Source organism: Saimiri boliviensis, chromosome 11 (genome assembly GCF_048565385.1).
Source record: "Saimiri boliviensis isolate mSaiBol1 chromosome 11, mSaiBol1.pri, whole genome shotgun sequence".
NCBI classification, from domain to species: Eukaryota; Metazoa; Chordata; class Mammalia; order Primates; family Cebidae; genus Saimiri; species Saimiri boliviensis.
The window spans coordinates 110,364,796-110,390,964 of NC_133459.1; the positions used below are offsets into that span (position 1 = coordinate 110,364,796).

Sequence of the window (26,169 nt, forward strand, 5' to 3'; positions counted from 1 at the left end):
GTGGTCTATTTTGTTGATCTTTTCAAAAAATCAGCTCCTGGATTTACTGATTTTTTGAAGGATTTTTTTGTGTCCCTATTTCCTTCAGTTCTGCTCTGATCTTATTTATTTCTTGTCTTCTGCTATCTTTTGAGTTTTTTTGATGTTGCTCCTCTAGCCCATTCAATTTTGATGACAGGGTGTCAATTTTAGATCTTTCTTCACTTCTCATGTGGGCATTTATTGCTATAAATTTTCCTCTAGACACTGCTTTAAATGTGCCGCAGAGATTCTGGTATGTGTGTCTTCATTCTCAATGGTTTCAAAGAACATCTTTATTTCTGCCTTCATTTCATTGTTTATCTGGTTGACATTCAGGAGCCAGCTGTTCAGTTTCCATGAAGTTGTGTGGTTCTGAGTTAGTTTCTTAATTCTGAGTTCTAATTTGGTTGTCCTGTGGTCTGAGAGACTATTATGATTTCTTCACATGTATTTAAAAAATTCTATGATGTAGAATGGGGATTATGGAATAAAAGAAGATGGCAGTTGGAAAAGGTAGGAGTAAAGAATCAGTGAATAGTGAGATAAGGTACTAGAGAAGAGATAGCAAACATAAAAAATAGGGGTGGAGAAAGTTAGGGAAGGCAGACACATTAATTTGAAAGCTGATTTTTAAGAAAAATAAAAGGGAAGTACAAGGCCTAATGTATCAAAACAAACAGATTTTTAAAAAATTGGCAAAGCATGTAAAGATAGTACCTTATTTGTTTATTTATTAATTATTTTTTGTAGAGATGAGGCCTCAATATGTTGCCCAGGCTGGTTTTGAACTCCTGGGCTCAAGCTATCCTCTCAACTCTACCTCCTGAAGTATTGGGATTACAGGTGTCAGCTACCACACCCAGTCCATAGTTCTTATTGGACAACTGAAGATAAAATTTAGAATAAGAGGCCAAGTGTGAAGGTTCATGCCTGTAATCCCAGAACTTTGGGAGGCTAAGGCAGATGGATCATTTGAGGTCAAAAATCTGAGACCGGCCTAGCCAACATGATAAGCCCCACCTCCATTAAAATACAAAAATTAGCCAGTATGGTAGTGAGTGCCTGTAGTCCCAGGTACTTGGGAGGCTAAGGCAGGAGAATTGCTTGAATCTGGGAGGCAGAGGCTGCAGTGAATCAAGATCTTGCCATTGCACTATAGCCTGGGCAATAAAGTAAGGCTCTCTCTCTCTCAAAAAAAAAAAAAAAAAAATCACAGTAAGAAAATAACTTCTCAGCTTAATACAATATCAGAAACTATTTTTTTTTTTGGCTTTTTTTTTTTTTTTTTTGAGACATGAGTTTTGCTGTTGTTACCCACGCTGGAGTGCAATGGTGCCATCTCAGGTCACTGCAGCCTCTGCCTCCTGGGTTCAAGCAATTCTCCTGCCTCAGCCTCCCGAGTAGCTGGGACTACAGGTGTGCACCACCATGCCCAGCTAATTTTTGTATTTTTAGTGGAGACGGGGTTTCACCATGTTGACCAGGATGGTCTCAATCTCTTGACCTTTTGATCCACCCGCCTTGGCCTCCCAAAGTGCTGGAATTATAGGTGTGCACCACACCCGGATAGAAGCTACTTTGATAGACATTACTTAATGGTTACACAGTACATTATTTGGGTAATAGTAATATTAAAAGCTATTTTAATAGCTTCTGATGATGTTTAAGCCTTTGAAATCATAACAACTTTTCAAATGACAAACACTAGAAAAAATATTTTAAAAATTCGGAGGAAAAAAGGTTCAGAAAGTGAAAGAATTTTATAAAAAGACAGAATAATTGGTTGTTTTCTATTTGCAAAAGATGGAGATAATGAAATGTTTATATCAATAAGCAGTTCAGGTTATGAAAATGTCTTAACCACTGGGAAAATGAATCATAAATCTTTTTTTTTTTGAGGTACTTGTAGAGAATCAACCTATGAGAACTTATGGAAAAGAACAGATAGTGTTACTTGATAACTTATATCAAGAGGATTATGTGCATGTATAATGGGGGAGATGAAGGGAGGGAGGCAGGGAAATTTTGATTAATATAAAGAGTTCATGGTTAATAGAATAAAAAATTCCACAAGTATATGTGTGTGTGTGTGTTTTTAAATGGTATAATTACACAGCACTATAAAATCAACACTACCTTGGTGTGGCTGGGATTCCTCTGTTTCTAGCTCTGTCACTTTCTCCCATTTTATCCATCCATGTGCCACAATTGAAACGATTTCCTCCATAAACAAATCCTGTTTCTTCATCAACTCCTGCGGTTATATTAAAACCTAAAAGCCCAAATATGTATAAAATAAAATTTGTATAAGTATTATATACAGTATATACAAATATTTTTTAACATTTACAAAATTTTAAATACAATAAATAGGACAACCACTCTGAAATTCAGTTTGATGATGTCTTAAAAGTTGGAGATGTGCATACTCTACCACATAGGAATTTCATTTCTATATCTGTTCTAGAGAAGCCCTTATTTATGTGCACATGGAGATGTGTATGAGGATATTCACTGCCACACTGCTCGCATCCACAAAAAATAACTGCTCAGTAGAGGAATGAATAAACACTGTAGTTTATTCATACAATGGGAAACGCTCTATACCATTTGAAATTAATGAACTGGATTTACGTGTATCAAAATGGATTAAGTCTGAGCTAAATAATGTATGTATATGGGCATAGAGATTGAAATAATAGACACCAGAGACTCAGAAGGGTGAGAGGACAGTGACAGATGAGAAATTACTTAATGAGTACAATGTACATTATTTGGGTGATGGTTACACTAAAAGCCCAGACTTCACCTTACCAATATATCCATGTAACAAAACTGCCCTTGTACACCTTAAATTTATACAAAAAGATAAATATCCAAAACAAAATGACTGAATAAAACAAATCACAAATGGACATATAGAATAAGATACCTTTTTTGTAAAAGCTTAATTATAGAGAATACTGATATATCTAATTTCTGTGTACAATTTTGAAACAAATTATTTATTATAGTATATAGTATAGTACACTGAAAATACGCTATGTAATATATAGCATAAGTAATTTACACATAATCAAACACACGTAAGTACATAATGCACAAAAACTTCTTGTATAAAAAAGGGGAGAAGACTCATTTTTCCCTGATCTTCCTCTTAAGTACAACTAATATCCCTGAGCGTAATACATTGGACTATCATAAGAGGACTCTAAAAGTGTAAAGAGGAAGGCAGATTGACTAGGAACCTGAAGACTTGAAGAATGTCGTAGTGGTGAGTTCCCTGTTTTTGTTTTTGTTTTAAATTCTCCGTATATACCAGTCTGGGTGGGATGTTGCCTTGGAAAAGCAACCTGCAACCTCCAACAGGTACTGACAAAAAGTTCCAAGAAAAACCAATTTACTCTAGCCAAAGGAGAAGGAAAGAGTGACCCTAACCAGACAGAAACCTTTATGACAACATCTGCTCTATGTCAGCAAACACCATGGATGTCCTTTCCCCCTGGAATGTCAGTGGAGGCTGAGTGGACGCCTGGAATTCTATCCCGCAAATGTGGGTAGCAGATGGCTCAAGGCAGCACTCCCCTTCCTCAGCAGTATGCGGAGTCTGAGGAGTGTGATCTTCTACTCCCAACCTGGCAGTAGTAGGTGGCCTTGGGGCGGTAGCCGGCAGCCCAGGGTGTTTCCCACCCTGCTGCATGATGTTAACACAAACTAGGTGGGGAGTACGGACTTTCACCCCCACCCAGTGGGAGCAGGTGGTTAGGGACAGTGTTCCTCTCTCCTGACAGCATGCTGTCAGCAGGGACTGAGTGGAGAGTCTGGATTTCCATGCCCTGCCCCGCAGTGATGGGGTGCCTCTCACACTCCCAACTAGAGATTTCAGCAGAGACCTGAAGAGGAGGAAGTTGCAAGAAAGGATGCTTTAACGCTGTATAGGGAGTCCTGGGCAGGCTCTGACCGATCTAAATGTGAATCATGAGAATTAACACACCCACAGGTTTGAGAAGTAAACTACAGTGTGGAATTCCACTCAGGTTTTCTGAGTGGCCTCCTGATTGATAGCCCATGAATGAAGCAGACCAGAATAACGTTGCTAAATATTAAATTGTCACTGAAACTACAGCCCACAAGAGTAGGCCAGAAGCTGCATACTAAACCTAAACAATGACTACTTGGTAAAATGAAAGATTTCATAGGATCCAGTGTCCTATAACATAATATTCAAAGGTCTAGGAAAACATGAAAAATGTTTTGTCAAGCCAAGAAGAAGGAAAATTGCAATCTGAATGAGAAAAGGCAATTAACAGGTGACAACACTGAGATGACTCAGATGTTAGAAACATCCGTCAGAAAAGCTTAAGGAAGGTTTCACAAAAATGCTCCAAAAAGAATGATGCTTGTAGAAATAGAAAACTCCACCTTGAAATAAATATGGAATCTCCAGGGACCCTGAATAGCCAAAACAATAGAAAAAGAACAAGATTAGAAGACTCAGGCTTCCTCATTTCAAAACTTACTACAAAGCTACACTAAAACAGTGTGGTTCTGTCATAAAGACAGACACAGAGACCAGCGGAATAGAGAACCCAGAAATAAACCCTGTATATATGGTCAAATTTTTTTTGACAAGGGTGCCAAGACCATTTAGTGGGGAAAGGACAGTTTTTTCCAGTAAATGGAGCTGAGTAAACTGGATATTCACATGCAAAAAAATGGACTTGGACTTTATATCATATATAAAAATTAACTCAATATGGACCAAAGACCTGAACATAAGAGCTAAAACTAAAGAACAGATAAACTGGACTTAATCAAAATCAGAAGCTTCTGTGTATCAAAGGATACTTTAAAGACAGTGAACGGACAACCAACAATATGGGAGAAAATATTCGCAAACCAAATCTTTTAAGTGTTTCGTATCCAGAATGTACAAAGCACCCTGCACCTCAACACCAAAAATCCAAAGAACTCAATTCCTCCCCTCAATTCAAAGGATGTGAATAGACATTTCTCCAAAGAAGATATATGGATGCCTATAAGCACAGTAAGAGATGCTCAACATCAAAATTCAAGAACCAATATTTCAGCAAAGAAGGAAGATGGATGGCAAATGAGCACATGAAAAGATATTCCACATCATTAGCCATTAGGGAAATGCAAATTAAAACCACAATGTCCAGCCTGGTCAACATGCTGAAACCTCATCTCTACCAAAAAAAAAAAAAAAAAAAAAAAAGAAAAGAAAAAATACAAAAAATTAGCCAGGTGTGGTGGCATATGCCTGTAGTCCCAGCTACTTGGAAGGCTGAGGTACAAGAACCATTTGAACCCAGGAGGCAGATATTGCAGTGAGCTGGGATTGCGCCACTGCATTCCAGCTGGGGGACAGAGCAAGACTGTCTCAGACCCCCCCAACCCAACACACAGTTTGCTATCAGAACAACTTAAAAAAAACTGGTACCACCAAATGCTAGTCAGATGTAGAAAAACTGGATCTCTCCAGTTTGCTGGCAGGAATTTATTAAAATGGTAAAACCACTCTGGAATATAGTTTGGCAGTTTCTTCTAAAACAAAACATATACTTATTATATGAACCAATCTCATTCTTGGACACTTATCCCCCCCAAAATGAAAACCTATGTGTCACACAAAAACTTGTACATGAATGTTCACAGTAGCTTTATTTGTTGTATTAGCCAAAACATGAAAACAACCTAAATGTCCATCAATGGATGAATGGTTTGGATGACTGATTAAATAAATACTGGTATATCCATAAAAGGGAATACTACTCAGCAATAAAAAGTAATAAACTATTGATAAATGCAACAATTTGGATGAATCTTAAGGGCATTATGCACAGTGAAAAAATCTCAAAAGGTTATATAGTATATGGTTTCATTCACATAACATTCTCAAAATGACAAAACTATAGAGTTGCAGAATAGATTAGTAGTTGCCAGAGACCAGGGCTGGGGGTGGAGTGGTTAACTGTGATCATAAGAGGGTACCCAACAATCTTTATGGTGATGGACCAGTTCTGTATCTTGATTATGGCAGTGGTTACACAAAGCTATATATGGGGTCAAATTGCACAGATCTACATATACACATACACACACGTGTGAATGTAAAAACTGGTAAAAGTTGAAAACATACGAATGTCAATTTCCTGATTTTGATGCTGTACTGGGTGAAGAGTTCATGGCACACTGTATCATTTTTTCAACTTCTTATAAGTCTAATTCTTTCAAAATTAGAAAATTTAAAAAATCCCACATGAACATAAAACAATGCATGTTTTACAAAATAAATATACAATAAACACATTGGAATGACTCTCTAAGGGGAATGGAGAATAATATGAAATAAATTACTATTAGCTTTGCATTGGCTGGCAATGATAGTATGCCATGAGATGAGGAATATGATGAATTCAAGATAAGTTAGAAAAGCACATTTATTTTAAATTCATATACAAATAAACCTTTCTACAAAAAGTATTTTATAAGAGCCTAGACTCTCGAGACAGACTATGAGTGACGTCTACCTCTATCACTTAGTAGCCTGGTGATTCTGGGCAAGCTACTCTGCTTCAGTCTTCATTTAGGAAAAAACGGAAATAATATTACTCATTCCCAATGTTTTGGGGAGTGTTAAACGGCAATAACATAGGTAAAGTAGTTACCACAATGCCTAGCACATGGTAAGCATGCAGTTCATGGCAATTGTTATTATGATTATAAATGAAACCACCAAAATTATCTTTCAAATTGGCTGACAAAAGATATAAAATTTTATCTTTCCTCTAGAAACTAAAAACTTGGTGAGATCAGGAACTATGTTAACCTTTTTCATCATTATATTGTGACGTTTTGCACACAAATATTTATTAAGTGAACAATTATGAGGGTTAATTTCATCACTTCTATAAATCTTTACTATTATAGTTAAAGTTCTGTACCTTCGTCCTTCATGTTTCGATCTATCTGAGGACCAGCATTCCTTTCTCGGAACTGTATGCCTTGCATGTGTCTTTGCATAGCTTCCTGTATTACTTCAAACAATGGTTGATCCTGTTTGAGACACAATGGGTGTTACTGCTGTTAGAAATTACATTTTTCTTATCTTCCCCCAAATCAGACAAAGTAATGTGAAAATACATACTTTCCTTTGGAGAGAGAAATAGGAATTGGGGTGATGCCAGGTTAGAAGCAGCTCCTATATGTCAAATAATACAGGCAGGCATACAAATATTTAACATCAGTAGTTTCGACTATTCATGTCTGTGACATAAAATAACTTGCTGATACATGAAAATGAATCTAGTGAGCTTGTACAGTTTCTATTAGAGTGATCTGTTCAGCTAATAAATAAACCTAGCTTGTCGTCCAGCATCTGAATTTTAAATTGGCATTGCTATTCTTACTCATCTGCATACACTGGTAATGGGGATAAATTATGTGCTAAAGGGGAACTCTCAAATTTGAGGATCCATAATGACTTTGGAAAATACCCCGTGAATGTAAAGAATTCATAAGTCATTTTCTTTAGTCATATAAATAATACATGTGGTGCTCAGGATGACTACAATTATATATTTTTTAAATAAGGTAAAGAATGTTAAATAGAAGCAAAATGTTTAGAGTCCTTACAAGTTTATTATGATTCATTTTAAAGGCTCTGCAAAAAAACCAAGACTCTATAATATAAAAATAGTAATAGTAATTATAAAAATTATAAAGCTGTGAAAAAATATTTTTTGATGAACTGTGAGAAAACAAATAGTTATGTGTAAGATAATTACCTTCCTGATAGCATGAACCTATATTCATTGTAACAGAAATGTTAGTCAATAATAGAGGACAAGTAAAAAAAAATTTTGGACAAATGTTCTTTGAGTACTTCATGATATAAACAAATATCATTAGGACATAAATATATGCTAGCCCTGAAGTAGCTTACACAGCTACTATCCCCTCCCCACCTCTGAATCATATATACCAAACAAACTATTAATATAAAGGCAGAGCAGAAGAGGCAAAACTATAGTATTATTGTCCACTCTTGACTGGGGAAAAAAACACTAAAAAATGTCTATCCATTCTTCACTGTTGTTCATAAGATAATGTTTAACCCCCCTGGATTGGCAGTCAAGGTTTTCCATAACCTGGGTCACACTTTCCTTAATCTCTTACTACCCTGCAGGTACTCTACCACAAAAAGCCAAACCAGACTGACTTTTTTTACAAAAAGTATTTTATAAGAGCCTAGGCGCTCATAAAAGTATAAGTACTGTGTCCCCTAAACTGTGCTTCAATCCACTATGCAACCTTATTATTCATTTCCTGTTTTTTTTTTTTTTTTTTTTTTTTTTTTAAGAGACTGGTTTTGCTATGTTGGCTAGGCTGGACTCATACTCCTGGCCTCAAGTGATCCTCCTGCCTCAGCCTCCTGAGAAGCTGAAATTACAGGTGTGTGCCATACACCTGGCTTCTTTTCATCTCTAATGTCTCCCAACAATTTTCCCTGTCTCTCCTAAAGTCCTACTCACCTTCTATGGCTCATTTAGGTAAAATTTTAGCTATGTTCTAAAGTTCTCCCTGAGATCCACCTACTGTACCTTCTCTCTCTCTCAAGAAACTACACAGCACTTCTTCTACACTTTATTGCAATGACCATAATTATATACACATTATCATCTCTTCCACTATGTTGCAAAGTTCTTTAGATAAGGATCAGTCATTTATAGTACCAGCAGGTGCCAAATCAATACTGACATTTGAATAATTCTTAAGACTTGGATTCTTAATCACACTTATTTTTACATTAGAAACTAAAAGTCATTTTTTAGAAGAATTATTTTAAGAAATGATCTTTACCAGTGTGCCAGCAGGCAAAGGAGCAGAATCATCTGTAGGATACATTCTGGAAACTGGGCATTTGAGAATGTCTAGACCATTTGGAACCATTTTACAGTAATCCTGGATACACTGCAGCCACCACCACACAGCATCCCGACAATTGTATCTGGCATAAGTTCCTTCACCCAGGAGATTAGGAATGAGACCATGCCTCAGGGTACCAGCAAATGCTAAAATAATATTCCTAAAACAACAGAATTAAGTGGATCAGAAATGAAAACACTTAAAAAACTGAAGACAAAGACCAGTCACTTTTGGTGACTATATTTTGAATGCATTTTCTCTCTTGCCCTATTTCTTTCTATTTTCATTCAGAAAGTTGTCATAATATGATAGAGTAAGCACTCGATTAAAGTCAGGAACCTTGAATCTAGCCTAGAATTTTATGCTAACAATCTGTGTGACTTCCCTTTCTGGTATAGTTTTCTCATTGGACTGGGTGATTTTTAAGGTCTCTCATAGCTCCAGACTCTACTTTTGAAATCTATGGTATTTCAAAATCGAAGTAACTATTAAACATGAACTTTACTATTTTAAATAGAAGAAACCAAGAGTAAAACAAACATATAAGAAAACAAACTGGCCAGGCATGGTAGCTCACACCTGTAATCTCAGCACTTTGGGAGGCTGAGGCAGGTGGATCACCTGAGGTCAGGAGTTTGAGACTAGCCTGGCCAATGTGGTAAAACCCCATCTCTACTAAAAATACAAAAAGTAGCTGGGCATGGTGGTGCATGCCTGTAGTCCCAGCTGTTTAGAAGGCTGAGGCAGGAGAACCACTTGAACCCGGAAGGTGGAGGTTGTGGTGAGCTGAGATTGTGCCAGTGTACTCGAATCTGGGCGATAGAGTGAGATTCTATCTCAAGCAAAAAAAAAAAAAAAAAAAAAAAAAAAGAAAAAAAACTGGTAGAAGCTGATCTTGGAAAACATAATTTAATCAGCTTAAAAACTAGTAGAAGACAGTTTTTTAAAGTGTTATTCTACTATTATATACCAAATGACAATTCAGTTTATAAGTGAGCATGACACTCTAAAAATAGCATGAAATTAAGAAATAAGAAGGCTGAAGTCTAAATCCTTGCTTTGTCATCTGTGTTACCTTGGAAATGTCATTTAAAATGTCTAGATCTTATTGCTTTTTGGTTAGACCATTCAGAAATTTTATTAATTCTATGTCTCAGTTTAATGCCCATCTTTTAAACAGTAATGCAATGGGAAACTTTTTATTTATAAAGTACAAAGGTATTAGTATAGACAGTGACACTTTCAATTAATAAAAGGTCAGAATACTAGCAATCTTTTATTTATTTATTTATTTATTTATTTATTTATTTATTTATTTATTTTAAAGAGACCCTGTTGCCCAGGTTGGTCTTGAACTGTGGACTCTAGCAATCTACCCACCTCAGCCTCCCAAAGTGCTGTGATTACAGGTGTTAGTCACCACACCTGGCCATAGTACTAGCAATCTAACCATCTGGTATAATCTTGTACACTTGAATAAAATGACCTCTGATTTGTGATTAACTCTATAGAAGGAAGAAGCAGAACCATCTGTAGTAGAGGTATGTATCCACTAAAATGAGTTTCCTACAATTCCCAACCCATCTTACAGTTGGCTGTGGCCAGAACTGATGCATGTTAAGTGTATGGAAAATAGGTATGTTTCCCCCAGCTCTCTTTCCCTCTCTGCTTGCCTTCTGGAGAGGCTGCAGAAGCCATGGAAGCTGATAGATCCTCAAGCTGGAAGAAACCTGCATCCCTGAATCAGTATGTGGAAGGCTGCTTACTGAACATGCATCTAAGACTACAAGCAAGAAATAAATTTTATTTATGAAAGCCATTAAGATTTTAAGTATTTATAATTTATGGCAGCTAGCACTACCCTAACAAATATCCTCTGGGATAATATATTGTTCTCTGGGAATCACCTCTAGCTCAGGGGTAGGCAAACCTTTTCTATAAAAGGTCATATAGTAAGTATTTTAGGCTTTGTGGGACACACATGGTTTCTGTTGCATATGCTTTCTTCTTATTTTAAATGACCTTTAAAAATGTAAAAGCTATTTTTTGCTCACAGACCATATAAAACAGGTGACAGGTCATAGTTTGCTAACCCGTAATGTACATAGTTCTATATAAAATTAAGCAGCAGAAATCTGTGATAGTGCATAGAAGTGATAATTGGAAGCCAAACAACATCAATAATGATAAAAAAATTTACAAAATGTTTAGCATGTGGCAGATATTATTCCAGGCACCTTAACTGTATGTGTAAATTTGATCTTCACAAACACCCGGTAAGGTAATTTGTCAGTTGGTCGTTTGGAACCAGGATTAGAAGCTGGCAGTCTGGTCCAAAGTTCAAGTTCTTAACCACTATACTAGGCTGAATACTGATGTTCCATTTTCTTCTTCTGAATTAGTAATTCAGGGGCATTTAGGGAAGAAGCAAACAGCTTCCCAAATTTCTATAGCTCCATGATGATAATAAGAAAAGGTCTTATTATAGGTCAGATTAGCAAAAATGCAATTCATTTCAGATGGCCACCTAAAAACTTCAGTTTTAAAAGTATCAAAAATAAAATTTTTGGCATATAAAGATGCAAACTTCAATTATTTTCCTGATGGCATCAAAACAAGGTATCATATAAATGCCTTTTTGCTAAAAGTTTTAGGTTTTAGAGCAGTGCTTTCAAACTTCAGCGTTAGACTGTTGATAATCATCCGGAGACCTTGTGAAAATACAGATTTCTGCCCAGCAACCCTACTCTCTCTATTCTCCAGGTTTGGATTTGGGAGGTCTCGCGTACGGACCAAGGATCTGCATTTCTAGCAAGCTCTCAGGTGGGGGTGATGTGTGGAACTGATGTGTGGAACGCACTTTGAGTGGCACTGCTGTAGCACTTTCCTTTTGACCTCCAATAAGTTCATTCATATTATTGTGACATAAGAAAACACCATTTTAAGTCTAGAAAACAAAATTAGAGAAATTAGAGATGATAAGGTTTGACAACAAATAGAGGAAAACTTGATATTATAATTCTATAAGACTCAGACAAAGAACTAGCAATGCATTCATTATAGAAGGCATAAAAAGGTTATAACATTTTTAGTTTTGTTGAAATAAATTAGCTAATGCTAAAGATAACCTGACTTGTAATATGAACAACTAGAACTTAGTGACTTCGAAGGTTTACACTCCTTTGAAATTCTATAATCCTAATAAAGTGAACATATACAAAGTAAAATAAAAAATACCTAAAGAAAATACAGCTCCCAAATGTTGAGAATAGATGTCTAAGAAGGAAAGTTTGAAGAGCATGTAAAAGACATTCAGACATAAACTCGCAGTGCAACACTTCAGAAGATCTCCTACCTGGCTTCTACATAGCGTCCAGTAATCAGCAGTATACCTCTAAGTGCAATAAAAGTATCCCTTCCCCAGCAGCGGAAAATACCAGAAGAAAAATGAGGTAAGCCTAACAGAAAACACAACAAAGTAATATGTTAATCATAATAATATATACAATTATAGAACTAAAACAGAGTTTTATGCATGTTTCATGAACATTTTTAATGGAAAGGTAATTATTTTAGTTGTTAGGTATCACTAAGTCTTTTTATTTGGTCTAAGTAGCTGCAAATTTAAGGGTAAAAAGAGGGAACTGCACAGATAATACTATTTCTTTCTTCTTGCAATTTGATGTTTTTCAGTTTGGAAAGTTCTAAACTTCAGTGGCCTCAAATACTAAGTACTTCCTAGAAATATCCTTGAAATATATTAAAAAGAAAACAAAAGCCTGTCCTTTAGCTTATTTTGCTTACTTGAATTTGTTACATGGGTTTTAAATCTACTTGGAATAAAGGATGCCAATAAATATTGTTGAAAGAATTTGATTGCAATTAGACACATAATAAAATTACTTAACATCTGTTTTGTTTTATAACTTGTAGGGATCTTTACATGATCTACGGATAGTAACACGGTCAGGTTTATTTTCTAAAATTGGGAAAAAATATAGAAAAGAGGATAGTAAAAATAATTTGATTTTAAAAAACACAAAAGGTCAAAATTTGGAAAAAATAGAAACTTGAAGAATCAGCTGGCCATAAAAAACACACAAAAATGCCTGGTGCACAGTTATAATTAATGATTGAGCATGATTATTATTTTTATGAGAGAATATCTATGAAATGTACTAAGTGGTAAAATAAAATCTTGAGTAACATTACAAGCTTTTTTAAAAATAATCATTTTCCTATAACTTTTCCTCTGTGAATACTATTGATTTATAAATTTTAACCTTGTACCTAATTCCTTACCTGCAGCTAGAGAAACACAACATTGCTCCTTTTCTTTTGTGATCTCATTTAGCCTATAAGGTACATCCATAAGTGCAGGTGAAAGAATTGGCAGGGAAGGGAATTTTCCTACTCCACACATTTGAACTGAACCCAATGAAAGGTGTTTCACAAAGGTTGAACCATTCTGAACAAAGCTGTAACAAAAGTGATGGAATTTATTACTTGTAGAAATACAACAATTTTTAGTAGTTTTATTTTACTTCTTTCCTTCAAATGATTTTTCTATAGAAATCTGTAACAATGGTAATTAGTTAAAACTTTTTAAAATTTGGTTAGATTTCAAAACTGCTTTCATTTCACCCATTATTTTGGCTGGCTTATAGTCCACAGATGGTTGTAAAACAAATGGTAGAAATGAAGTTTTGTTCTTCTGAAATTATGTCCTAATCAATTTTGTGGCTCTCACTAGTACACTTAAATTTGTGGTTTTGTTTTAGGGAATTCAACACTAAAGGCAAATTGCATTCATAATCATAAGTGGAATATTTTTTTCTCTTAATTGAAAAATTAGAAAAATTTTGATGTATATTTCAGAAATTTCATTAACTCAAGTCAATGAATACATAGAAACAATATAAAATAATATTCTTATCAATATGTTTTATTAGATTTTAGAACAGGTGTTATAATATTCAAGTTTGTTTTTGTATGCTACACAGACTAAAGGATGCTAATACATTTAACTATCCCCCTACAAGCCTTTTCAGCTCTATGACAATTCATGGTTTGGTTTTTTAAAAATATGTATGAAGTGACTCTGTATATAGTTTCTACACAAATATGTCTATTTATTTAAGCTTTGTTGGAGGTACCTTGACATCTGATTCCATGCTATATCCAGAAGAGTGGTATATGCACCAATTAATATAGCATCAAAGTAACATGGGATGAGATAACGTGGGATCTGCTTCAGGTAGAAGAACATAGCCTGCAACCATTTACCAACCTGTTATAAAAACAAAAATAATTTTGAAAGTCAATTTGGTATGTGTACAGGCCAGGTATGTTTTTAGAGGTAAGTCTAAATATACAACTTTATCTAGTAATCTACAAACGCAATTTCCATTTATTAGAACTGAAAGATGATGAAGAAAGGAGGAAAATGGTTCTGGTTAGAAAACAATGTAATATTATATATAACATGGTAATATTTCTTATTATGTCCTTGATTTTTAGGAACTATAATATAGCTCTACTTACTTCAGCAATAGTTCCTGATCGTGAAATAAGCCGGTTACTGACATAGTCAATCATCCAATCTCCAGATCTCAAATTATTACAGAAAGGATGCCCCAAGTCATTCTTTGGTCTGATTTCTGCCAATACAGACATTAATCCTGAAAATTCAGAGACATGTAATGCTGTATTATTGGTGGCATCAATTTGTTCCTATATCCTCTAGTCCCTACTCTGCTAGTCTCTATTCTAGTGACTTGAGGTAAACATGTATTAGAGGCAGACACAAGGGCTGCCCAGTCCACAATGGCACTTAATATAGTTGGAGATAAGTGTGGCAATACTGGCTTGAGCCAAATTACAAAGGTATACTGAAGGGGGTGACTGTCACAAGAGATATAAAGAGCTTTTCAAGATTCATAACTTCTGGGACTGGTCTTATTCTTTTGGATTTTAATGTTATAATATTCAAGCGTAACTGGCATGGCCTCCCTGCCTAAAGGTATTTCAAGAAAGAAATGTGGGCCAGGTGCAGTGGCTCATGCCTGGGTGGCTCATCCCAGCATTTTGGGAGGCTGAGGCAGGCGGATCACCTGAGGTCAGGAGTTTGAGACCAGTCTGGCTAATGTGGGGAAGCCCCGTTTCTACTAAAATTACAAGAAATTAGCTGGGCATGGTGGCACGTGCTTGTAATCCCAGCTACTCGGGAGGCTGAGGCAGGGGAACTGCTTGAACACAGGAGCTGAAGGGTGCAGTGAGCCAAGATTGTGCCATTGTACTCCAGCTTGGGCAACAAGAGCAAACCTCCATCTCAAAACACATACACACACACACACACACACACGCACACACACAAAGAAAGAAAAGTGATAAGTCTGTGTTTTTTCATGTTGAAAACTAGTGGGTTCATTAATATTCAGGCTAGATTTAAGGAAATCATAGAACTGGTTTCAGAGAGAGCAAGAATATCTATGGGGATAATAAGAATAAAGCATGCTTTGGAAGGAATCGTTGAAATTTAACAGGAGGTGCTTAGAACTAAGTGAAGAATCAAAGTGAGGGGTGTGTGTGTATACGCTTAATTCTTCTAGTCTTCAATTAGAAGCATTAGAATTTCCCAGATTTTATTGCTTCGATGATACTACCTTAAAAATTATATTGGCATCACTGACTTCATTTAGACTACATTTATTTATCTATTTAGAATTGAATGAATTTTACTATGTATGTAGCATGTTTTGAGAAACTAAAAAATATGTAAATTTAAGATAAAGTTATTTCCCTCAAGGGTCACAGTCTGCTTTGGGGAAGAAAGCTTAAAACATAAAGATATTTGGAAACAAGACTAAAAAACAATACTCTACATATGTCCTAGCATTTTCATGGATGGCAGATAATGCTCAGTAAATGTCAGTCTCACTGTTGAATGATGCAATGACATAACAAAAACAGTGTTTTAGAAAAAGATCTGATGATGACCAATGGAATGGAATGATTTGTATATGAGGCAAAAAAATTTGAAAAATTGGTTAGCTGGCTTTGTATATAAGACTTAGTCCTAGAATAGAGTGGAAACTGTGGAAATAAAAAGGAGATGGTGTACCAAAGAGAATATGGAAACGAATCCACAAATCATAATGACTGATTGGATATTGAGGATGAAAGGAGCAGATCCAAAACAGACTCCTGGATTCCAACATGACTAGATATACAGTATTATAAGGAGGGAAATACATTTTGTTTAGGGGAAAGAAAGGTCAACAAAGCAGTTAAATCTTATTTAATCTGAGGTTTCTATTAGCAGCCTGCTGGAAACAATATGTGGGCTACTGAAAATATTAAATGATCAGAGGGAAAAGGGATTGGTATAAAGCAGCAAAAAATAAACAGGTAAGAGCAATTCTACTTAGAAAAGATAAGAAGAATTTCATTAGAAAGATAAGGAGAATTAGCAAAGAGCAAAACATAAATATATGAAAAACAAAGGCTAGAAAAAGAGCACATAAAAGTTTGGTCTTTTTAGCCAACTAGAAGTACTCTAACAACTCAGAGTGAAAATGAAGTAATTATTTAAATCTGGTAACATATATACATCTTTTTAAAATTAAATTAATTAATGAATTAATTTTTGAGACATGGCCTTGCTTTATCAGCCAGGCTGGAGGGTAGTGGCATGACCATAGTTTGCTGCAGCCTTGAACCTCTCGTGGGCTCAAGTGATCCTCCTGCCCTGGCCTCCCAGAGCATGAGATTACAGGTGGGAGCTACCATGTCTGGCTCAGATACACTTCTTTATTACTCACAGAACAAAACATTTTGTATTAAAAATGAGAATATTTTAGAAAAAAAAACCTGTAAGTCCAAAACATCTCAAAAAAGTTTACTAAGAAACACTTCTGTGTTTGGTTTTGTAGGAGGTACAAAAGCTAAAAAACAAGAACCATAAAAAAGATAAAACTTAGCATTCTTATTTCTCAAGGTGTACTGCCTACTTAGTGTGGTTTTTCTTCTGTTTTGTTTTTTTGTTTTTTGAGACAGAGTCTCGCTCTGTTGCCCAGGCTGGAGTGCAATGGCACGATCTCAGCTCACTGCAACCTCCACCTCCTGGGTTCAAGCAATTCTCCTGCCTCAGCCTCCCACGTAGCTGGGACTACAGGAGCATGCCACCATGCCAGGCTAATTTTCATATTTTTAGTAGAGACGGGGTTTCATCATGTTGGTCAGGCTGGTCTTGAACTCCTGACCTCGTGATTTTGCCCACCTCGGCCTCCCACAGTGCTGGGACTACAAGCATAAGCCACTGTGCGAGGCCTTAGTGTGGTTTTAAAGCTAACAATTTCCAAGTACTTAGTATGAACTAGGTTTTGTCTAATGTGCTGTTCACATGTGTTAACTCATTAATCTTAACCATAATCCCTTGTAGTAGGTACCGTTTTGCAGAAGAGAAAACTAAGCCATAGAGCATTTACTTCAGGTTATAAAGCTAGTCAATGTAACTCAGGATATCTGGTTTTAAAGCCTGTTTCTTAATCATAATGATAAAGATTCACAAAAATCATTATACTAATTATCAAAATAAGGTAATGTATTTCAAGGGCCAAGAGGTTTAGAAAATAAATGCAATAGGTGTCTGAAGGACTAAGAAATTACTGTAAAAAGCAATAGTTAAAGAAGGTTTTATGAAAGATGTAAGAATTAAAGCCCTTAAATATGGGTTAGATGGAGAAGGAGATAAAGAGTTGAACAAAAGGCATAAGTAGAAAACTATACGAACAAGGAATACAGGTGTGATAAAGCAAATTTCTTAGATAAACATCTAAGGAAATATTACCAACTAGATGAATTAAACTGATAAATATTTAATTCCTTTAATCTTACAGCTACTCTATATTTTACTATAAGTTATCTTTATAGGATAAAATAAACATGCAACAAAATGTATTTCCAATTAGATTTTAAAAAAAGATGAATGGATTATATTTACAACCTAATCCCACTTGGGGCCCAAACAAGTATATTCTGTTTTTTCTTATATAATAAACCAAATAATATTATTCAGATTTTATAGAAGCAGACACTGGGGCACAGAGAGGTTACATTACTTGCCAAAGGTCAATCAATGAGTAGAAGCAGAGCCATAATTGCAACCCAAGCAGGCATACTCTGAGCCTATACTCTGTGTCTATAAAGAAAATACCAGATGATCCTGAAAGAAAAACATAAAGCTCAGCTATCCTTCTATTTGCTTACCTTGAAGACCTGCATATTTAAGGGCTGACCAGTTTGGTATGTCATAGCACCCTCCACCGTCTTCCTGTTCTTCTGATTCACATCGGTAAAGGATCTGATTTAGCTCAGCCAAAGTTAATTTAGAGGCAATGCTAAGAATTGGAAAATAAAGGTAACTGGTTAAATATATTGAAGTTTAACTTGTCGTCAACAGAAACAAAAGGAGACAATCTGAATTATAATCACACAATGTCTTAGCAGTGTACATTTTACAAACTGCATTCAAATAACCATTATACTCACATATATGCAAAAAATTCAATTAGAAGCAACATTACTCCCAAACCAAGGAAATAATCAAGTGCCAAACTGCATTGATTAGAAGTATGCTGGGAAAATCTTTTGGCTTCTATATCCTTTATCTTATAATTTTGTTTTTATTGCATTTTAGGTTTTGGGGTACACGTGAAGAACATGCAAGATTGTTGCATAGGTACACACATGGCAGTGTGGTTTGCTGCCTTCCGTCCCCTCAATTTTGTTTTTTTTAACCTTTCTAGTTTGGACAATGTTTTCTTTCCTTCCTTTATTTATTTATGTGTTCTCATCTGATTTCCCTGCTTCATATTCTCCTAAGAGACATCAAGAACTTTTTATGATAATTATTGTATACCATAAATACTTATCAGAGAATCACTGAAAGAATAATAAAAAGTCAAAGTTAACCACCTAGGAAATCACGTGCTCTCTGCCTTTATATTTCCCTCCAAGTCCCTTCCCTTCTCTTCTCTAAGGTTGCACTGTCCCTCAGCTTGTTTATTCAAGAAACCAGGATTTTCTCAGATTAAGATGCTACCTGATAACTGTCAGAGAGAAGACTATCATGACCTTGATTTCCCATTGTTTGGTTAGCAGTAAGACTGTATAACTGACCACACCTGAATACATCTGAAACCATATTTTCTTGTGCTTCTATAATAGATGCTCAGGTAATTTCATTTTACATGACTGCCATTTTGTGTGAACACATATCCTCTTGAATGTACATCCTTCTTTCTCTTTTAGTTCTGGCTCCATTTAGAAAATCATTGTCATCTGTGCTTTGTTCGCTCCATCTCAGCCTCCCTCCTTCTAGCTAGTTTGTGAGCCAAGCCTGAGTCAAATCACTCAGAAGCCTCAGTATCAACTCCATTCTAGGGCAGTATTTTTCAACACATAGCCAGTGGACTCCTGGCCTAAAAATTACCTGGGGATCTTATAAAACTGCACATTTCTTGTCCTTGCTCCAAAATAATCTGAGCAGGTCTGAGGAGGAACATGCATTTTACAAGCAGTCTATCGAACACAAAGCTGCTTCACAGATTTTTTGGTTAAGAATGCAACTACTTTATTAAGAATAGTTTGAATTAAGAGTTAATATCCTTAACAATAAAACATCATATAAAATAACCAAAAAAAGCTGAACACAATAGCAAAATGGGGTAATACATAACACGTCAACAAATAAATACAGATGGCAAATGAACAAAATAATTTAACTTCACTAATATTTAAATTATATGAGATGCTATTTTTAAGTATTTTATATTTACCAGTTTCATTAGTAACAGCTAACACTTACCAATCACTATGTGTCAAACTATTGTGTTTTATTCAAGTAATCCCCACAGCTCTGTCAGAAGGTGATATAATTATGTCTACTAAAAATTGTTAAAGGTCCCTTTGTTTTTTATTTTTATTTTTTAGAGACAGGGTCTTGCTCTGTTGCCCAGGCTGGAGAGCAGTGGCACAATCATGATGCATTGCAGACTCCACCTCCTGGGCTCAACTGATGCTGATGCTACTACCTCAGCTTCCTGAGTATCTGTGACCACAGGTGCATGCCACCACCCCCAGCTAATTTTTAAAAAATGTTTTGTAGAGACAGGATCTCACTATGTTGCCCAGGCTGGTCTTAAACTCCTGGGCTCAAGCAATCCTCCCACCTCGGCCTCGCAAAGTGCTGGGATTACAGGAGTGAGCCATTGCATTCAGCCACGTCTTACTTCTTATAGCTAATAAGAGTCTGAAATGCAATTCAAACCCAGCTAGTCTGGTTCTATACTCCATGGCCTTAAACACTACATAATAATAATATATACTCAGTATTGGTAATGATGGAAACTCTTGCATAGAGCTGAAAGTATTAATTAATATAATGTTTCTGGAGGAAATTTGGCACTACGTATTAACAGCCTCAAATATATGGATATAGTCTAACCCAGCAGTCCCTCACCTTTTTGTCACCAGAAGACTCTTTTTCCCAGACTGGGGGTTGGGGGGATGGTTTGGGGATGATTCAAGCACATTACATTTATTGGGTACTTTATTTCTACTATTATTACATTATTACATTATTATATAGTGAAATAATTACACAACTCAACATAATGTGGAATGAGTGGGACTCTAATCTTGTTTTCCTGCAACTAGACAGTCCCAGCTGGGGGTGATGGGAGACAGGGACAGATCATCAGGCATTAGATTCTCATAGGGAGCATGCGATCTAGATCCCTCACATGGACAGTTCACAGTAGGGTTTGCACGCTTGTGAGACTCTAATGCAGGTGTCCCCAAACTTTTTACACAGGGGGCCAGTTCAGTGTCCCTCAGACCATTGGAGGGCCGCCACATACTGTGCTCCTCTCACTGACCACCAATGAAAGAGGTGCCCCTTCCTGAAGTGCGGCTGGGGGCCGGATAAATGGCCTCAGGGGGCCGCATGCGGCCCGCGGGTCGTAGTTTGGGAACGCCTGTTCTAATGCATCCACTGATCTGACAGGAGGTGTTCAGACAGTAGTGTGAGTGATGGGGAGCAGCTGTAAATACAGATAAAGCTCAACTGCCACTCACCTCCTGCTGTATGGCCTGTTTCCTAACAGGCCATGGATCAGTACTGGGTCTGTGGCCCCGAAGCTGGGGACCCCTCGTCTAACCCAAACATTCCATTTCTGAAAATTTATACTAGGACTAACGATGGCAAACTATGAGCATTTACTATGTGCCAGGCATTGTGTTAAGGGCTTTGTATGTGTTATCCTATTTAATTCTTACAAAATCTACGAGGTAGCTACTGTCATAAGCCCCATTTTCTAGATGGGAGACTGAGATGATGAAAGTTCTAAATAAATTATCCAAGGTCATACAGACAGCACTGAAGCTAAAGTTACATCCAGGTCTAAACTTCAAAACCCATATTCTTCTATAGTATGCAGTAACATCTAGTAAAGGAACAACTAAGGATTGATGTAAAGATGAATGTAGAAAGACATAAATAATAAGGAATAATTAGAAGCAATCTAGATGTCCAAAAGTGAAAACTGTTTAAATAAATTATGGTAAAGTAATTAGAATAAAAAATAATGTAGAATAAAAAATGATGTGGCAGAGTAAGAGATATGCAACTTAGTCTCAGATACTTCAGAGAAACTGTGTTTGTGTATAGAGATGCTTATGTGTGTGTATGTAGGCATGTGTGTATCTGTATCTATAGAGAGTGCACATACCGGCACACACAAATTATAAAGCAATTGGGTAAAATGTTAACAACAGGCGATGCTGACACTGCTGGCCCTTGGACCATACTTTGAATAGGAAGGATACAGAGGATCCTTAAAACTGCTTAATTCAGTCAAGGGGTAACTTACTTATTAAAGTGGCAAATCTCTATCAAATAAGGCATACTTACGAAGCAAAAGGAATCTTTAATATAGGATCTGAATTGTCAACGGCTAGGCTCCCAGATTTAAAATGAGGACTGAATTGTGTCAGATGATTTCGAAGAATTCCAACAGCAACTTGTGCATGCGGATCAAGACTAACTCTGAAAATGTTAATAAAAAATGGTTAATTTTGGGGGGTAATTTATTCAAATGTAACAGTATATGCAAACTATTTTAAATATAAGTGAATTCAACAGTTTGAGTTCCATTTACATACCTGAATATAATAACACTCCCTGGAGACAAGTTTTCAAATTCTATTTCTTGAATGTATTCATTGGGCCCTTTTGTGACAACTCCAGCTTGTTTAACAATTTTACTTTCATTAAGCTTGAAAAAAAAATGGCATTAAAAAAATCAGTTCAACAAACAGTTCTAATGTTCTTAAAATGCCTAACACAGTAGCAAGATAAGAGTCCCAAATACCTGAATATGTTCTCTAATTTCTACTGTGATATCTGGCATTCCATTGATTGAATTCTCATCCTTCCTGTAAGGTTTCACATTTCTCTCAATAGTTCTAGCTTCAAGAACTACTTCTTCAATTTTGCCTAGGAATACATAAAAACATTTTAACAAAATTTCACATGGAATCACCTGAAATTAGGAAGGCTAAAGTGGTTTCAAATCGTTTAACTTAAAGTTGAAAATAAAATATCAGTAAAATTTTTTTAAAAGTCTGAAAGTAGATGATTCTACCCAAGGTGCATTTTTACATTTTTTTTTTAAATTACAACTTAGTTAACAAAGCTTTTTTTGAAATAGAAACATCAAAATAATAGCTTAGCTCTGGGAACAACTTCCTAATTTTGAGCAGAGAAAAGCAAATCACTTGAAAAGCTTATATTTTTTTAAAAATAATTGGAATTTTTCAGATACAAAAAAAATTTTTTTTTAAACCCAGGTCCTACTTCCTCAAGGAAAAATTTACAAATACAAGTAAAGCCTATGTGTACCCATTCTTTACTTTCAGAGGCAACCTCAATTCAATTTGGTGCTCACTGCTCCTGGCATTTTCACTATACATGCATGTTTCCTCAAACAACATATATTATTTTCCCTATTTCCAAGTTTTATTAAAATGAATTCAAGTTATATATATATATATATATATATATATATATATATATAAAACATATACATATATAAAACATTTACTTCAAATGCCAAATAATATTCTACTGTATGAATATACCAAATACATCTGTTCTATTAAGGTTGTCTCTCTAATTTTTCTCTATTATAAATAATGTTGCAATAAATATTCTTGTGCATATCTTCAAATGGAAATGTATGAAAATTTCCCAGATACATACCTAGGAACAGAATTGCTGGGTCAATGGATTATATAACATTTCAACCTCACTTTAAATGACTTAAGCTTTAAATTATTAATCTTGCAATTGGTAACAGAACCTTTTGACCGAGGAATTCTACCTCTGTAAATATATACTAAGAAAATTGTTTAAAAGAAAAAAATTATCCTTAGTGCATATTTAAAACTTAATAACACTTCCAAACACACTAAAGAATATGTAAAAGGGAATAAAAACATTTAACAAAATAAAAAACACAATTTTGTGGACTGACAAGTGAGAATGTTTTAAGAATGATCAGTGACCAAAACAAAACCTGAGATAATATTTTGCATAGTGATTGTTGTCCTATAAAACTCAATACATATATTAGCAAAGATCAGATGAGGACAGTGAATATAAATATGTGAACAATTAAAGAAACTTTTAGGTATTCAGGTTGATTAATTTTTAAAAACAGGAACTATGCATACTCAGCAACTAGAAACCAATACAGAATATGATTTTTATGGGAATTTTCATTTGCTCAATCAACAAACTTTGACAGCTGCTGCATATACAGGAGCATGCTCTGCTATAGCATACTACATAAGTAAAAAAATTAAAATACACATATCCAGAAAAAATTCAAGTAATATTAAGGACATAGCTCAGGGATGTATTTTATAATTTTATATTTGACTCTCTATGCCAAAGGACTATATAGAGACTATAATTAGTGTATGTTCAGAAGAGAGATCACTGAGCAAAGGAGGTGTAACTTTAGACCTTGAAAGATCCAGACAATTCACATAGTATTTGGGGATAAGTAAAAATATCTGTTTGAAATAGTGGACTGACATAGGGCTAAGATGGTAGATGAGGATGGATTACGAGAAGCTTAAATGTAAGGTTAGGTTATTTTCCATGTTAGTTTATATATTTGTATGTATATTTGTGCATATACACACACAAAGACATACGTACACATATACACATGTACATAGATATACACTAACACAAATATATATAATTATTCTTCTGGTAGAAGAGAAATACATGTTCATTTTATTCAAATTAGGAACTATATTAAAATATAAACAAAATTGTTTCACAACTCAAAAAATGTTAACATTTGAAAGTATTTCTGTCTAGGTTTTGTTCCATGCAGTAAAAATATAAGTTGCCAAAACTTTTCTTTTCTTTTTTTTTTTTTTTTTTTTTTGAGATAGGGTCTCATTCTATCCCCCGGGCTAGAGTGCAGTGGTAGGATCTGAACTCACTGCAACCACTGCCTCCTGGCCTCAGGTGATCCTCCCAGCTCAGCCTCAGGAGTAGCTGAGACAACAGGCATGAACTACCATGCCCACCTAATTTTTTGTACTTTTTTGGGTAGAGATAGGGTTTACTATAATGCTGAGGCTGGTCCTGAACTCTTGAGCTAAATGATCTGCCTGCCTCAGCCTCCTGAAGTGTTGGGATTACAGGTGTGAGTCATCATGCCTGGCCAAGTTATCAAAAATGTTTAATTCTTTTTCTCAAGTACAACCACAGTGGCACTGTGTTATATTATATAAGATATATACATGGTATATAACCATAACATTACAATATAATTTAATATAATGATATAATACAAATACAATAACAATTTTTAGATTGCCTTACCAGGGATGCACATTTGAGGCACCTCCTTGCTATAAAATGAAGTCTTGGGATTCCTGAAAGCAGTTCTAGATACAGCCACAACAGACTGATGGATGCTGGGTGAGTGTCTTGTTACTGCCACAATGTCTTCATCAACTTGATCCACATACACCTGAGAAGCAGAAAGAACAACTAGATTAACTCTCAAACTGGAAATCAGTACTCAAACTGGAAAGACTTCCTCTGAAATTGAACCTGAAGAAAAAATGTTATTATTTCTTGCCTGAATAAAACCCTTGGCTCCAAGCTCCTGATGAAGTTTATTGATAGCACACCTGGCTGCAATAATTCCGCTTTGGAAATTAACTTCACCTGGATTTGAAAGCAATGCTTCAGGATTCCATTTAGTGTAAAAACGTTCTTCAGAAACCACTGAAATCTGGACAAAGGCAAAATTTAGCATGAATACATTTTAATTACAATGAGCTTTTTTTAATAAAAATGCACAAAGTTGTTAGTCATGTAGGTTTTAAAAAACAGCATATAAACAAACCTGATGAGGCACTAATTCATCATAGCCTCTTGTACTTCCACTAGCACAACACGCCATAGAAACAATTGTAGTACTTGGAAGAGCATCATATGCTGATCTATGCTAGAAGACAACAACAACAAAGCAAAAGTTTACTTTCTTTCAAATGCAAAGTGCCATTCTGTAGCATAATGAAGTAAAAGGATAATTATATAAATAAATTCATAAGGTAAATTGATTTGCTTTTAAACAATGAAAACATTCTGAAAATTATGTACTATAAATCAGTTATAAATCTGACACTATTTTGAGGTACATGGATATAATTGTGACCAAGAGAGTTAAATATCAAAATAAGTACATGAAAAAGATTAGGTGCTTACCACAATAGGACACTCATTATCATGGGTAATATCCATAAATAGGGCATGTGCAATAGCTGGCATTAAAGGCCTCAAACAGGGCTGAACAAAGGATCCAACAGGTTCTCCACCGTATCGGTAAACTAATCTGCCCTCTTCATGACTATTATATGCACTCATTGCCTCTGCAGAGCATTACAGAATATTTTAACAATCCTCATTATTTATGTCCAGGAAGAGGTTAGATTTCTTATCATAAATGATTTTCAAAATAAAGACATCAATATTATAAAAAATAAAACTGCTTTAGCAATTTAAAAAAATGTCTACTAGTTAAAGTGACGAAAAAC

At 35.4% G+C, this 26,169-nt stretch overlaps 1 protein-coding gene across 5 annotated transcripts in view; it reads right to left on the reverse strand.

Annotated features, from left to right (window-relative positions):
- Positions 1-26,169, reverse strand: part of AGL (amylo-alpha-1,6-glucosidase and 4-alpha-glucanotransferase) — a 71,236-nt gene that overhangs the window by 15,099 nt on the left and 29,968 nt on the right. For all 5 annotated transcript variants that reach the window (XM_074381372.1, XM_074381370.1, XM_074381371.1 and 2 more), the window contains 15 exons: positions 25,841-26,004; positions 25,479-25,580; positions 25,209-25,364; positions 24,947-25,097; positions 22,410-22,534; positions 22,201-22,313; positions 21,950-22,084; positions 18,244-18,374; positions 14,518-14,654; positions 14,130-14,263; positions 13,276-13,451; positions 12,329-12,431; positions 8,908-9,133; positions 6,990-7,101; positions 2,158-2,293 (listed from right to left, as the gene is read on the reverse strand). In XM_074381372.1, the coding sequence (XP_074237473.1) occupies positions 2,158-2,293; positions 6,990-7,101; positions 8,908-9,133; positions 12,329-12,431; positions 13,276-13,451; positions 14,130-14,263; positions 14,518-14,654; positions 18,244-18,374; positions 21,950-22,084; positions 22,201-22,313; positions 22,410-22,534; positions 24,947-25,097; positions 25,209-25,364; positions 25,479-25,580; positions 25,841-26,004 (2,101 nt within the window). The remainder of the gene's footprint in view (positions 1-2,157; positions 2,294-6,989; positions 7,102-8,907; positions 9,134-12,328; positions 12,432-13,275; positions 13,452-14,129; positions 14,264-14,517; positions 14,655-18,243; positions 18,375-21,949; positions 22,085-22,200; positions 22,314-22,409; positions 22,535-24,946; positions 25,098-25,208; positions 25,365-25,478; positions 25,581-25,840; positions 26,005-26,169) is intronic.